Genomic DNA, 16088 nt, shown 5'->3' with positions numbered 1-16088 from the left:
CGTGGATAAAATATGACATTTATACTATCTACTTTAAAGTACAGTCATACTCTCACTTAGGTATGAAATATACTTGGCTCAGACTAAGTTTAATATTGAATTATGAATGGTGTTTTCCTAAAGATTGTTGCTACTTGAGCATTTCATTATAGGGCTTAAGGCTTAAATTCATCCTTTCTTCTTTATTTATGGATTTTAAGAATGATTTATCTATTTTTTTTATTTTATATACATTGGTGGTTTGCCTGGACGTATATCTGTATGAAGGTATCAGATCCCCGGAACTGGAGTTACAGACAGTTGTGAGCTGCCATGTGGATGCTGGGAATTGAACCTCAGTCTTCTGGAAGAACAGTCAAATGCTCTTACCTGCTGAACCATCTCTCTAGCCCCTATTTATGTATATTTTTAAAAGAAAACTATTTAAGGGTCTTATGCTACTATGCGGCATGGAAAAATGTAGCATAATTTTTATTGCTGCAAAAGAATTTAGAACTAAAATGACCAGTGGTGATTGATGGGATTATCTGTTCACATAAAAATGTTTGTTTGCTGTATATAACATAGTAAGTACTGATTTCTGGACATACAGCAGTGAACATGAGAAAGATGGTATGCCTGTGTTCTGGAAAGATCCAAGAATGCCCCGATGTCTCACCTCGGGTTGGCCTTGAGGCTCTGTACAAGCAGGAATCTAAGTAAGGCTCAGACAGCTTTGATCTGCCCCCTGCATTGACGTGTACCCCAATATGCACAACAAAAGCCCCTTGCAAGTACTGGGAATTTTATGTTTCTACACTAAAGGAACCTCCCGTATACATTAACTGACTATTAATCAAGTTGATCAGAGATTCCAGTAGCCATACATGACGAAGAAAGTGAACTTTATAGAATTGAATTGAATCATAAAAGACCCTAAATAAATGGATCAGTGGGAGAAAACTGGGTCTAGAAACAAACACACATCTATGGCCATCGAGTTTTCTACAAAGGGTCTAGAGCAGTTCAGTGGAGTAGGACTTGTCTTCAGTAAGTGGTCTGGGATAAACGGATTCGCATGCACAAGAGAATTAAGTTCACCTAATATAAAACAGCCTGAGCTGATAAAAGAGTGAAACAGAGAAATTATGAGAGTGAGAAAAATGAAAGGGTTAGGAGAGAGCGTAAGTGTAAATCCTGATGACTGCGGGTTAGTCATGTGTTTTGTAGATAGGCAATAAAAGCATAAGCAAGCACACGTGCACACACACATGTGCAAGAGCGAGCACACATCACACCACACACACACACACATGTGCACGAGCACACACAAACAGGGTAGGGTGGGGAGAGGGTACCATATGAGAAACAGATAAATAGTATTGTGAAATTAAATTCTTTGTGCTTCAAAATGGTCCCACTGTATTGAAGACGGATGCAAGGAGATGCCTCAGTGAATGAAGCCCTTGCACGGGAACATGAGAGCCTGAGTTCCGGGCTCTGGAACCCTTTAGAAAAGCTGTGCAAGTTGTGGTGGCTGCCTCTGATCCCAGCACTCATCAGGATCCCTGGGGCAAGCCGGCCAAGTGGACTACTCTAAATTGGCAAGCGAGCTGGGCTTCAATAAGGGACCCTACCCCCGTAATTAAAGTGGGAAGTGGTTGAGACAAACATCTAGCAGTAACTTTATGCATCCCACCCCCACCTTCCATGACCTCAAAGCAAGGGTGCACATAAGCACACACACCGAACATGTACACATGCAGAATCAGAGGAAGAAATTAAAGCAATTACCTAAAAAATTTTGAGAAAAAATGTACATAATGTATCTGGTGAAGGTATAGTATCCACAGCATGTAAATAACTCCCAGAACTCCATAAAAAGAAAAGTCAATCTAGAAATTAGTAAGCAATGAGGGCGCTAGGAAGACGGCTCCTTGTGTAAAGATGATTGCTTCCATGCCGGGTAACGTAGGTTCGTTCCCAAGATCCACCTAGTGGAAACAGAAGACAACTCTGTTAAGATGTCCTTTGACCTCCACACATGTGCTATATCACACAAGCTCCCACATACATATATGTACACACTCGCAAAACAGACAGACAGATGAACGTAATATAAAAGATTATTTGGAAGTTGAAAGAAAACGAAGATAGTTTTAGAAGGAAAAATGGTGAGAGTTGTTACAAGGACTGCATATAAGGGATGATAAATAAATCTGGGCACTGCGGCACGCACCTCTGATCCCAGCTCTCAGAAGGCAGAGGCAGGTCGATCTCCTGCTCTACACAGTAAGCAGACAGCCAAGGCTGTGGAGAGACTCTGTCTCAAAATCCAAAGCCAAAATAACCAAACCAAACCAAACAGTAAATGGGGATTAGAGATCGAGGGCTCACTGGTGTTCCGGCGGCATCCTGTGTTCCGGCAGCATCCTGCTTGAGGCCTTGGGTTCAATCCTCATTGCAAACAAATAAACAAAAGTAAACAAAGTGGCAGAAAAAAGCTCTTGCTAATCCTGAAGACCTAAGTTAGGTTCCCCAGGACCCATGTGGTAGACAGACCTGTCTCTGACTTCCACACATGTGCAGCGGCACACACACACACACACACACACACACACACACGTGCGCACGCGCACTCACAGGCACAGGCACAGGCACACGTGCACACAAATAAGTAGTAATTTTAAAAAAAAGAAAGAGACAATGTTTTGCCAGTAGTAGGAACTTGGAAATTAGTAAATAAAACTCTGTTTTCTTCATCTTGATTTCATCAAAGAACTATGATATGTAATGATTTGATGAGAAAAAAAACTACAGGTATTTTTGTTTTTGAGTTTACATCTAGGTAGATGTAAAGCAGGTAAAACAGTTTTTCAGGGATAGAATTGTGCTGTATTTTCTGCATTGCCTGTGAAGTAGCCTAGCTTTCTGAATTGTCACATATTAAATGCATATGCTGTACAATTGCTGAACAACTGCTGGTCAAAACTTCAGGACACTATAGCTAAGGAGCTATTCCAGCAATTTAGGTGGGATCGGACTAATAAACAGGCAAGTAAGCAACCTGCTTTGAGGGCGATGACACTCATTCCTTAGTGCTTGATAGAAAAGACCAGACCAGAGATGATTATTAAAGGATAAGAGTTAAATTACAATCACCACCACCTTTACTAAACTGTGCTCTGAAGGATACAGTCCTTCTGCAACTGCAGGATCCCAAGGCCTTTGGCAGAAAAGAAGTCTTGACATTTTCAAAAGATTGATACATTGCAGAATATGTTTGCTGATTGTAACAAATTATATTAGAAATAAAGAACAGACTGAGCATGGTAGTGCACACATTTCATTCCAGCTTCCGGGAGGCAGAAGCAAGCAGGAATCTGTGAGTTCGAGGCTAGGCTAGTGTACCTAGCATGTTCAAAATGAGCCAAGCTACATCCTGCTATTCTATCCCAATGAATGAATGAATGAATGAATGAATGAACGAACAAATGAATACATAAGTCTGATACTGAAAAACTCTCATATTTAGAAATTACATCAATTTTGTATTTACACTAGGCATCAAACAAGAAATAAAACAAACTAATCATAGCTGTAATAACAGTAAATGATGTTGAATACTTAGGAGTATGGTTAACCAAATCCATGTCTGGACACTATACTGGAAACAACAAAATAGTGCTGTGAGAAGTTATGACGTAAGACTGGACGTAGCATGTTTGTGACCTGGAAAACACAGTGTTAGTAGTGTCACAGTTCCTTCCAGAGTATGTCTGGATTCATTGGAATCTCAACAAAAATCCTAACATGCGTGTCTGTGTGTGTGTGTGTGTGTGTGTTTGTGTGTGTGGAGGGGGGGAGAGGGGAGGAAGAAAACTGAGGAATTACTTCTCAACTTCTATGGAAATGCAGAAGATCTAGAAATATCTTCCAAAAAATTTGAAGAAAAAAAAAATCAGAGCCCACAGGTCACCACCACTTGACTTGAAGTCCTACTTGAAAATTACAACAACTAAGACAGATAGAGAAATAGAATAGTTGGGGCATTTTTGAAAATTATTAGTGATGTTCAGATTCCTAGAGGCCAATAGAGACAGAAGACAGGCTGCACTGGTTGTATTGTGTAATTTATACAAAACAATTTGTATTATGCATAATGACTGTTCACTTAAAAGGCAGGATCGTGTAAGGATTAGGAGCTAAGGCTTTCTGAATAAGTTTATTTCCCTTTCTGTGATTTATTGTGACTTAATTTCTCTCTCTGTAGGGTTCTTTGCAAGTAAAGCAGCTTAAGATCTTAAGAACTAAATGACTCACTGTGTGCCATGTGCTGACACACAGTCAGTATTTCCATATGACTTGCTGTTCTCATTCTTAGACTCTTTTTTCTCACTTATATTTTAATTCGTCCTCTCTCCCCCAGCTCCTTATTGCTTCGTTACACAGAATTGGCAGGCCTGGGAAGCAGTGCATTCCACCCCTCACTGAGAATACCATTCCTACTGTTCTTTCTGTGTAGCTCTTGGGACACAGTCTGCGAGTCTTACCTGGCCGGCATCTAGTTGCTTTGTGGTTAGCCTATGCTGGGACCACACCCATGCTTGAGCATGTGGGGCAAGCACTCTCTTACCTAGGGGTTAAGCTCCAGTTCCTTTCACTTTGTAGCTTGGGCAGCCTTGAACTTGCTCCCGCTGCCTTAGTCTGTCAAGCACATAGGACCAAAGACCTAGAAGCACCTGCTTCTTTCGCAGGCTAACACTCTCTCCCAAGGAGCCTGTTCTGGCTAAGAAGTCAGGCTCACCTGTCCTTTGTTCTCCCAGCATCCTTTGCGCCCCCTTGTGCATTGATGCACAGATCAAGTTGTACCATGGTTCTCTCACTGCTGCTTCTTTTGCCTTTACTATTAATGTTATCATTGTTATTTTATCTTTATCTTTATTTTATTTTTTTATGACAGGGTCTCATAATGTATCCCTGGCTGACCCAGAACTCACTATGTACACGTGGTTGGCCTCAAACTGTAGATGTTATAGATTTGCCTGCTTCTCCTAGGAGGAGAATTTGGGGATTTGAGATATGTGCCTCCATGATCTGCTAGAAGTATCCCTTTCAAAGAGTCAATGCCATATTTGTGTGTGTGTGTGTACGCGCGCACGTGTGCGTGTGCGTGCGTGTGTGTGTGTGTGTGTGTGTGTGTGTGTGTTTATACCTCAGTCTCATGCAAGACATTTAATGAATTCACCCTTGAGTACATGCAGGAAACCAAAACTTTCCAATTATTTATCTTTTTTTTTTCTGTCAACTTTGATTTGCAGATGATTCTTCTTGGAATTATTCTGCTTCCAGTCCGTGCTTTACTGGTTGGGTTAATTTTGCTCCTGGCATGGCCATTTGCTGTAATTTCAACAGCATGCTGCCCTGAAAAGCTGACCCACCCAATAAGCGATTGGAGGAGGTAAGTGGTAGTTATGTCCAAATATTACACAAGTCGAAACCTTTAAAGTCTCTCCAATGGCCAATGGTTTAGGCTTACTGCTACTCAGTTTTAAAAGTTTGTTTCTTGCATGGAAATGGCCTTGATTTATGCAGAAATTATCACACAGGTGCATTTTGATAATAGTGAGTTCTAGGTATAATTAATTAATGTCAAAACATTTTGTTTTCTACGTTTTTTTTTTTTTTTTTTTTTTTTGTGAAGGATATTCATCTTTGGTTCTAAAAGAGTCCCTGGGGTATGTTCTAACATGAAATGCCTCCATAACTTCATGTGTTTGAAGCTTTGTTGGCAGCCAATAGGCTTTTGAGGAGTGACTGTATCTTGAAGATTGTACCCTGATCAAAGGATTAGTATCTTGATGGATTCATACTACGATGGCATTATTAGGAGGTGGTGAAAATCTGGGTGGTCCCAGCCTAGTTGGAGTAATTTGGTCGATAGGAGTGTGTCCTGGGGATGGAAGGGAAGAGCCTCTTTGTGCGTTTCCTATCTGTTTCCTGTCCATGGTGAAGTGAGTAGCTTCTGCCCTGTTCTCACTGCTGTGATGCTCTACCACTACACCATGGCCCCCAGAATGCAATTGTCCATTGTGAACTGAACCCCCTAAAGCCATGAGCTAAAACAAGTCTTTCTTCCTCTCGGGTTGTGTGTATTGGGCCTGGTGACACACCAGTGCAGTCAGCCTAACATATTCTGTTGTTATTTCTGGAACATTATAGCTATATGCCTTTCCTCAGTATTCACATTCGCTTTTGTTCCCCTGAGGTAATGATCTGCAGAATCGCAATGAAATCGACGGATTATTTTTATTAATTATGTTAGTGGTTGACATTCTCTTTTGTTATCACTCAGAATAGCATTTTTTGAATGTTAGTACTGAGGCAAATGGAGCTGCTTCTCTAGGGTTTTTAGAATTATCTAATTGGGAAGGTTCTAGAGAACAGATTGAGCAAGTACAAATAAAAGATACTAGTAGAAGTTATTAATGTTTGGCACAATCAAATTACTACCATCTATGTGTGAGCCTTCTTAGTGTGCAACCTGTGGATTCCAATGGGTTGCAAATCCATTCATTTATTTTAGGATGTTGGTGAACTCCGAGCACTTGCGTATGGTGTTTGTTCGATTGCTTTTTTCATACGCATGGATGTGTTCCTTTTATGCAAATCTCAAATGTAGATATGTCTTCCTAAATCATTGAGAGCTACTGGTCTACAACCTGTGTAGAAGTAAGCAGTTTGCTTTCAGGTTTTGTTCCAGTGAACAAATGTGAATATCAAAAACAAGGCTGTTTTGAAGTGGAGAAGTGTTGGCAGTGCCCCCAGAGAAAACTTGGTCCTTGCAAAGCATACTTTTTTGTTTTATAACTCGGAGGATGCACACTGTAAAATAACACTTTATGTATGTATTGCTTTTCCTGATTCCAGATTCTTTCAGATTCTTTCTTTGGTTTTATAGTTACTAGCTTACAAAAATCTAGGGAAGGAATAGCCTAAGAATTCAGAACAAAAAAAATTAGAACTGTGTTCTTTTCAATATTTTATTGCTTTTGTTTTAGAAAAGTTTTACTGCTATCGACGAAATCCGTATCTGTTCCCTCTCATACAAATAATTTTGAAGTTAGGTGTCACAAGACTTTTAGCTATTAACATCTTTAAAAATGTGTGTGTGCATGCATGAATGCACACGTGCATGTACACTTGGGAGTGGAGTCTCATCTTTCCCCTTGTTTTGAGGCACAGTGTCTTGTTTCTGCTACTAGACAGCATACTCCATGCTAAGCCGCTCACGGCCTCACCTCCCATCCCTCCATAGAAGTGTTCGGATTACACATGCACACCCTTGTGTCTGCCTCACGGTCTCACCTGCCATCCCTCTATAGAAGTACTCGCGTTACACCTGCACACCCGTGCATCTGCCTTTTAACTGGCTTCTGGAGCTCAACTTCAGCCCGCCAGCTTTGCACCGCTCTTCCCACCTGGGTGTTTAAAAAAAACATTTAAATAAAAGTCATTAAGGGGTGTGGCTTCTTGAGATGTATTTATGAAAGATGCTGCAGCACTGCTGTTAAGAAATAAAGTATGGACACGCAGAAATGTACTTTGTGTTCCTATGGGGCATAGAGCTCACTTCTAGACTAATGGTGGAGGCCACCACCTTCCTGGACTCTCCAGGAAGCACTCTGGTTTCCTGAGTTTCATTCCTTGTGAGGCCAGCATCACAGAACCCCCCTCCACGGGCTACTTACTAGAAGCTCATTTTTTAAAAGTTCCTTTCAATATCTCATAGGTGCTATGGAGTCAGGAGTGTGCTCTGAATCTGCATCTGCATCAACATGCTTAGGAAAAGGATAATATCTCTACTGAGCACATATCTATTTACATATCACTTACATGGTAGAGATCTAGAGATGTTTGAGAGCCTGCAAGACAATGTGCATAGCCTTTACAGAGCATTTTATAAAAGACTTGAGCATTGCAGAATGTTGCTATTTATAAATGGCTGGGTGTGGAGTCTTTTCTCCACAATTACTGGGGGATGACTGCATACATTTCATTTTACTTTCCGTGAAGAGCTGTATTGTCTATTTGGTTTTTTTTTTTTTTTTTTTTTTTTTTGAATAGAGATGTGAACAAATGTCTATTCATTCAGATAGGACACTGGTGACAGACCAAAGAAATGATTCACCCATGTCTGGCTTAGTGAACCAGTAACTTTAGCTGGGATGCTTACAGGAGGGTGCACAAGGGTTACCTCACAAGCACAGGTGACTTAAGGGTGGCTAGAGCACCAAAGAACAGGGACAACCCCCGCTTCCACTTCTTTCTGCTTATATGTCTGGAGGGAAGGGTATATAAGGGAGCCACCAATGAGCTTGCCCCTTTCATGCATGGCTTTGCTCTGGTATCTTGGGAATGCTCTCATCTCTCCACGGAGGAGGATTAGTGGAGCCCAGTTCTGTGAGGGTCTGTTGGGATACTCACAAATGTTCTGATTTCAGGATAGTAAGAGTTACCCCATGTTGGGATGCTGTGTAACATATACTTACTTGTTTACTGAGGTATATCCACTCTGTGCTTAGGAATCTAAGTATAAGAATATTTTGGATACCCTATTATTTAAGCCTATCAGGTAAGGAACTGAACCTGACAAGTCCTACATGTCCAACACAGTTCTTTGCACAGCACGATAGCAATCTTTTTTAAACATTATTTTTGGTGTATATGTGTATATACATGTGCACATATGTCACTACACACATGCAGAAATCGTGGTTGGCTCTCTCTACTGTGTGGGTTCTAGATATTTAATTTAGGTCATCATACTAAATGGCAAAGCATTTACTTACCTGCTGAGCCATCTCGCCAGCACAGATAATTATTTCTAATGAGAGTGCATCTTAAAACCTTTTAAAGAAATAAATAGCAAGGCTTCTGGAATTGCTTGTATATCCAAGTTCAGTAGCAGTGCAACAGTGAGTTTACTTCTGGGGGTACTTGGTGATGTCTGCGGGTTGTAGGACTATAGACTAGATTTATCTCTAAGGATTAGTCCTAAGTCATTTCCCCATGAAACGTCTAAAGTGTTTGTGTAGACAGTAGTATCTTCATTACGTAAGAGGAATTCATTCCCAAGATGACTGCTTTCTGAGGCCAAGACTGATGTTGATAGTCTTCTTGTGGGCTGTATTCTGAAGCTTCATTTTGCTTGTTTCAAGCTTACAGAATAATGGAGTCATTTATGATCCATTAAATAATTACTCGGTGCCTCTGTTCTCTCATCTTCAAAATGAGGTTAAGGAGAGCTGGCCCAGGGGTTAAGAGTGCTTGCTGCTCTTGCAGAGGACCAGAGATCAGGCCCCACTACCAACATCTGGTAGCTCACAGCCATTGGTAACCCCAACACCCTCTTCTGGCCTCCCTGGCCACCCATATACCCGTGGCAAACACAGAGACACATAAAAATAAAATTAAATGTGAATGGAAATAATGAGGTTAAAAGGGCTGGCGAGATGGTTTGCTGGGTCAAGATGCTTGCTGACAAGCTTAACAATTTAAGTTCAATCTCCTAGATCTACATGGTGTAAGGTAAGACCTGACTCCTTCAAGTTTTCCCCTGGCCATGAAAAGCGCAATGTAGGATACACATTCTTACAGACATACATGTATATATAGGTAAGCATAAAGAATACATTCTAAAATAGGAGGGTGAAAAAAATAATATGCATTTCACAAAGGTAATCTGAGACTTAAAAATATTAATATATATGAAACATTGAGACTAGTCTGCCAATCCAGAGCAGTTCCCTGTTCAGTTCCTATTCAAATTTGCTTTCGATTGTTGTGATAAACACTGTCTAAACACCAATGTGGAGAAGAAAGGGTTCATTTCATCTTAAAACTCCCAAATCATAATCTACTGATCATGGAAGTCAAGCAGGGGCACTCGAGACAGGGCCTTGGCGTCAGGGGATCATGAAGGAACAGTGTGAAATGGCTTGCTCCCCAGGCTCTTGTGACCTTCTCACACGGTCCAGGCCCTGCTGCCAGAGGACTGGGCTGGTCTCTCAGCATCAGTGATAAAGGAAGTAACCCTCGGACATAATCACCCACAGGACATCTGACAGAGGCAAGTCCTCAGCTGAGGTGGCCTCCTTCTGCACGTGCCAGTTTGACAGTTCTTACTCTCCACGACACGTCTACGCACACGTGGTTCTCTGATCTGTCTCCACTTTTCTACTGTGGTTTAGAGTAAAGCAAGGCTAAAAAACGTCTTTTCCATCATTGCTTTCAAAGGAAGATCACTCGGCCTGCTTTGACCTTTCTGGGTCGCGCCATGTTCTTCTCCATGGGGTTTGCGGTTACCGTGAAGGGAAAGGTGGCCAGCCCCCTGGAAGCTCCCATTTTTGTTGTGGCTCCTCATTCTACGTTCTTCGACGGAATCGCCTGTGTAGTGGCCGGGCTGCCCTCTCTGGTGTCACGGAATGAGAACGCACAGACCCCTCTGGTAGGCAGTAAGTATCCGAGGAGGGGCGGCCGCTAAAGTATCATCATGTGCGTACATGAAGATGACAGAATCATATATAGGCATTTTCATTAAGCTTATTACTTTTATTCCTGGGGATTAAACTCATGGTCTTGTACATGCAGGGCAATGATCTAACACCAAATGACAACTCCAGCCAGTTAAAAATAAAACTTTAAAATATTTTAAACATTTTCCTTTTCTTTAAACAAGCTACTCTATGTAAAGAATGAGGGTTTTCCCCCCTCCCCCTTATCTTTAGCTTTTGGGCTTTCAGGAGACTTTCTCTTGTCGCTTTGCTGTCACATCTCTGTGTTCCTATGTGTCTCAAGGAAAATCAGATTTCACGAGCTCTTATTTTTTTTTTTAAATGTCTGGAAAAAAATACCAGTCACATGCCATGTCACAAAGTTCTCTTTATGGTTTTAGGCTGACAAATGCACTAAATCTTTCCTCCCAGCTCTGCTTTCTAAATTATTGTCCCGTTCCCCCCCCCCCCACCCGAGTTTCCCCGAGGGACATTTGTGTAATTCTTTGAAAATTACGACGTGGAACAATGAGTACTTCCTGTCATAAAGAATACTGAAGCGAGCGAAAGAAGTGTTTTTCCTGCCAGATGCTTCTATCTCTCCCAGAGGAATTAGTCTCCAAGTAACTGCTCCCAGTTGTCCCAAGGTTAAGGCACACGCAGAGCTATGAGAGAATGGGTGTGAAAGTCGCCGGGTGTTGCCTCGGTGTCCCCAAGGAAGAATAGGAATCCTTGCAGCTTTGCCAATGAAAGAGTGAAGACTCGTTTTCCCCTTTAGTGTGCAACTCACTGTGCTTTATACAACGTGGGTTTTTCCTAAACATTTCCATCGCAGAGCACAGGAAGACTGTTTTTCTTGCGATAGGAGGTGACCTGTTCCAAGGGTTTTAGCAAAGTCCATCCTAGTTGCCCTCTACTCTTGTACATGATCGGAAATCAAACAGGATGGTTTTGAAGCTTTGATTGACAGCTTAACACTCATTAAGGAAGAAGACATTATCTCTTCCCCCCATCCCCCCTGCCCCCTCCTCCGCTCTTTTGCTAACTTCTGTAGAATCAATGAAGTAATCCCCATCTCTGCACTTGACATTAGACACTAACTAGACAACTTTGAATCTGGGTTTTTAAAAGATTCTGCTTTTAGGCTTGCTAGCATTCTTGTTTGCTGTAAATCTCATTTCAGTGTATCCAATGCTAGTGCTATGGTGGCTTTAAAAAAAAACAGACCCGGTTATGACCTTTTGTCTTCAAGGACTGTTACGGGCTTTGCAGCCAGTTTTGGTATCCCGTATTGACCCAGATTCCCGGAAAAACACCATCAATGAAATAAAACGGCGAGCGACTTCAGGAGGAGAATGGCCCCAGGTAAGAGGCGGGGTCTGGTCAGTCATACATATTGAGAGCTTGTGTTTGCCTGTAGATGTTCTCATTTGGGTCCACAGAGAGCAAGATCTCCGTGCATGTCTGCTGCATAACAGATGCTCAGTAAAACCAGTTAGTGTGAAGAACACTCCGTCCCACATGTTCTGCTCCCTTTATCTGTCAGATGTTTTCTTTGAGTTGTAGAAAACGAGTCTCTAACGCTGACTTTAATTCCTGTTAAGTACAATGAATATTTTATATAATTTAACTCACTTGACTGAAAATATTCTAAGTGTACCATTTTTTTTTCCTGAATTATATTTAAATAGAGCTTTCCATTCAAGGGCCATATCAAAACAGTCTGTAAAACCATGTTATACTTCACCATCTCCGGGCTCCCTTCCCTGGGATGCCCTTTTAGGGTAAAAGGAGAATACGACATACCATATAAAATAGCGTTGAGTTCAACGAGTACTCTCTAATTTGGCCCTCATGAAAACAAGATCACTAGCAGACAGATACTATAGCAGGTGGCCATCCTATGTCACACACAGATGTTCAAGTGTAGCCACCCTGGGGGTGTGAGAATCCCAGGCCTAGGGGGACTGGCTTAAAAAAATGGCTGAAGTGTCATTTGGAAAAGTTAGATTTCCTCTTTGGATCCAAGGAGTATGTCTAGGGTTAGTTGGCGAGAGATAGCAAGGAGGCAGATTTCAGCTCGGTTTTTCTCATTTTGCAGAACTTTTTCTCTGTCCAGGGGTAACTCGGTCTGGTTTGGTGTCTCTCTCAAGCCCTGACTGACAGCCACATGGAGGGGAGGAGTCTGTGGAAATCAGTTCAAACCTTGGTGCTGCTAAGCTATTTTGAATGCTCCTTCCTCCCTGAGATTTCCCTGACTCACTCTGTTAGCGGTCCTTGTTAATGAGCTATTTGTGGATTTATACCAAGAAAAGTTGTTGTGTCTGGTTGTCACAGGAAACCCATTTTATCAATTAGGGGATGGCATTACGCCTACTCGTTAATTCCTGTTTTGTAGTTTGAGCCAGTTGTTTTCCCTCTCTAATTAGGACAGATCATATATTTACTGACTGCTTTGAGTACAGGGATTTGATTTGATTTTCTATCCTTAGAACTTAACTCTTGACTACATTTTAAAAGCGTCAGAAAACCAAGCTTATGTCTTAACTGATGGAGATGCTCCTAGTGTTCATATGCCTTTCTCAGAGAAAAGATCAAGGAGCACATTAACAGCTGAAATGTTTCCCCAGGAAAAATAGCAAGCCATGAAGTGTATGCCACGGGTTAACTAAGGCAACTGAGCAGAAGGCACCACAAGATTCCCTCTGTTCTCCAGGCATCCCTGAACTCTGTGTCGGGAATAAATAGCTTTTAATGAGGAAACCATAACAACAAGATTTATTTTGGTTAAGGCTATTACCTTGCTTTACGTCTTCTTTAAAATTTATTTAGATCATTAACAAAAGCATTGAGATATGTAAAAGAAACATGTGAACAGCATATTTTATAATTTAAGAATACTATTTATTCAAAGCCTTTATCTTTTTCTAATTATCATACTGGTCAAATCGAACTTTTTTTTTTTAAACCTACACTCACTTCTTTTAAAGGGGTGCTTGGAGCAATCCGAGTCCAGCTTTTATTTGAATCAAGAATCAGCCTTTTGTTTCATTCTTATTTTTTTTTTGAAGCATTAGCAATGTTGGTGAAGTCATAGGAGAATAATGAGGTAATCTATTAATTAGACTGAAATATTAAATTTATTCCTTTTCTCCCAAGATACTAGTTTTCCCAGAAGGTACTTGTACTAATCGCTCCTGTTTGATTACTTTTAAACCAGGTGAGATAAATTAAATTATGTATTGTGACAATATAGTATGGGAGATTTCTCAAATGACTCCATTGTAAAGGACAATATAATGCATTTGCTCCTGGCGTGTCTTTTCTGATAAAATCTTTCTGATGCTGTGATTCCACAGAACTTATACCTGTTTACAACTTTGCTCGCTTTTTTGATGTAGCCTTTCCCTTTTAGGGGTGTGTGTGTGTGTGTGTGTGTGTGTGTGTGTGTATGTGTGTGTGTGTGTGTGTTAGTCTGCCTAAGTATATCTGTCTATCTATGTGTGCGTTTGTGTGTCTGTATTCGTCTGCCTGTGTGAATCTCTGTATGTGTCTGTATGTGTGTGTCTGTGTGTCTGTGTGTCTGTGTCGTCTGTGTGTATCTCTGTGTGTGCATGCTCAGAGGTCACTGACTTTTTTCTTTTTCCTCTAAGGAACCAAATAGATATCTGGGGTCTTCTGCCAAGAAGTAGATAGCCCACCTTAATATCATTCATGATTTTACATGCCTTCCAAAGTTCACTTTTTTTTTGTTTCATGCTAGGAAGGCAGCCATGAATGTGCCTTTCATTTTAACTTGTAATACTTCGGGCACTTTGTTGGCTGCAGGTGTGCTTTGCACAAAGGCACACCTCACTTCAGGCCAGTGAGACAGCCTTGCTTCAGGCACTTTAGTTCTTATTGTTTGTTTGCCTCGACTTTTGTCATTTTTTTAAAAAAAAAGTATTTTAAACCATCCTCCAAATAAAAATAAATGGTGACATATTCATACTAAAGAATTGTTTTGAAATAAATGTTGTTAATTTTCTTTATCAAGGGAAACAGTGAATAAGTGCTTAAGTGGGTGAGGCACAGCATTGAATGTTTGGCTTAAGTCTTACTTTGAATAACTCGTGAGTAATAACTTGTAAATACTTCAGCATGGTGTCTGTTTTGTCTATTCTCAAGCAATCAGTGTATTTGTACTATTTTATTATTACATACCTCTGGTTTTTATTATATTCAAACCCTGATATACAATTTCGATGTGGTTCTAGGAGCCTTCATCCCAGGAGTTCCAGTGCAGCCTGTCCTCCTCAGATATCCCAACAAGCTGGTAAGGGAAGGAATTCTGAATTCCAAATAGCTCATTCTCTAGGACCCTTTTAAATATCTCATTGATGAAAGGGTACATGGGAGAAGCAACTGGGCAGATTAATGCCACCTGTCACCGGCTTTTAAAAATGTGGTACCATTCTAAACACCATTCTGCATAACTTAGCTCCAGGAAGGCATTATGTAGTCCCTATTCTGCCGTCTCTCTGATGGACAGGAGAGCCTCAGACTTAGGCTCTGATTAGACTGGATGGTAGAAATGTATGATTCTCATGGAGATGTCAAGGAAACCGTTCCAGAGGTGACTGGTGATAGAACAGCTGGAAGCAGTATATAAACTTGGGGGAGGCAGTAAGTTCAGGGGGAGTATTTACTGGCTGAGTGAGAGTTGGCGATTGGTGTAGAAACTGTTGTAGAGAATACCACATCTTCTCTAGAGTCCAAGGCTGCCCAGGAAGCAGTGTCTCCTGCATCAGCTGGTCACACCATTATCCTCTACACATTAACTATGCTGCCCTTCTCCAGATCCTGGATTTCATCCCGAGAGGGCCTTAGCAGACAGTTATAAAAGGGAGGGTGTAACTGTTACTCATCCTAGGAAAGATTATGAGCTCTAGGCCTGCTCAGCTGTCTATCTAATGGCTGGCTTCTCAACTTGAATATCTGCAGTAAAAAAGGAATTAAAATCCATCAGACTTCTACTCAGGCCTCTGTCTGTGTATTTAAATCTTCATATATTAAAATCCTTTCATTGTGTACTTCTTTGTTTTTTTTCTTTCAAATAATCATTTTTGATAATTGATAAATGATATATATTACATGCACATTACTTTTCAAGATATGCTTGTTTGGGGAAAAAAATAACGGATGTACAGTATTTTAAATTCAGAGCCAGATGTTCCATAAAAATATATAGGGGTAGGAAATGATCTCTGTGCAGCTGTTTAATCTATGTAATTAGTGAATTTTTGCATTAATTCATGTTTTTATAGTAATTACAAGCTTATTTTAGTATTTAATGTGTTGCTTTTTACTCTAGAAAAAGTCTGCATGAGTCCTAGTATTAGACAAAGATTAATTTTATTTGGTTGTTATTTAAATATTTTTGTTTGTATTTTTTTTTTTTTGAGACTAGGTCTCATATAGCACCTGTTGGCCTTGAACTCGTGGTGTAGCTAAAGCTGGCCTTGAACTTCTGATCTCTTGCCTCCATCTCTCCTCTGCAGAGATTACTGGTAT

General features: G+C 40.8%; 1 protein-coding gene across 1 annotated transcript in view; it reads left to right on the top strand.

Annotated features, from left to right (window-relative positions):
* The window catches only part of Lpcat2 (lysophosphatidylcholine acyltransferase 2), a 61789-nt gene that overhangs the window by 2183 nt on the left and 43518 nt on the right, over positions 1–16088 (top strand). The window contains exons 2-6 of the mRNA XM_052166897.1: positions 5301–5440; positions 10279–10496; positions 11788–11900; positions 13695–13755; positions 14792–14850. Of these exons, the coding sequence (XP_052022857.1) occupies positions 5301–5440; positions 10279–10496; positions 11788–11900; positions 13695–13755; positions 14792–14850 (591 nt within the window). The remainder of the gene's footprint in view (positions 1–5300; positions 5441–10278; positions 10497–11787; positions 11901–13694; positions 13756–14791; positions 14851–16088) is intronic.

This window comes from Apodemus sylvaticus, chromosome 21 (assembly GCF_947179515.1).
Source record: "Apodemus sylvaticus chromosome 21, mApoSyl1.1, whole genome shotgun sequence".
Taxonomy (NCBI): domain Eukaryota; kingdom Metazoa; phylum Chordata; class Mammalia; order Rodentia; family Muridae; genus Apodemus; species Apodemus sylvaticus.
Note: the sequence above shows the minus strand (reverse complement) of the source record. Positions and strands in the feature narration are given on the sequence as shown.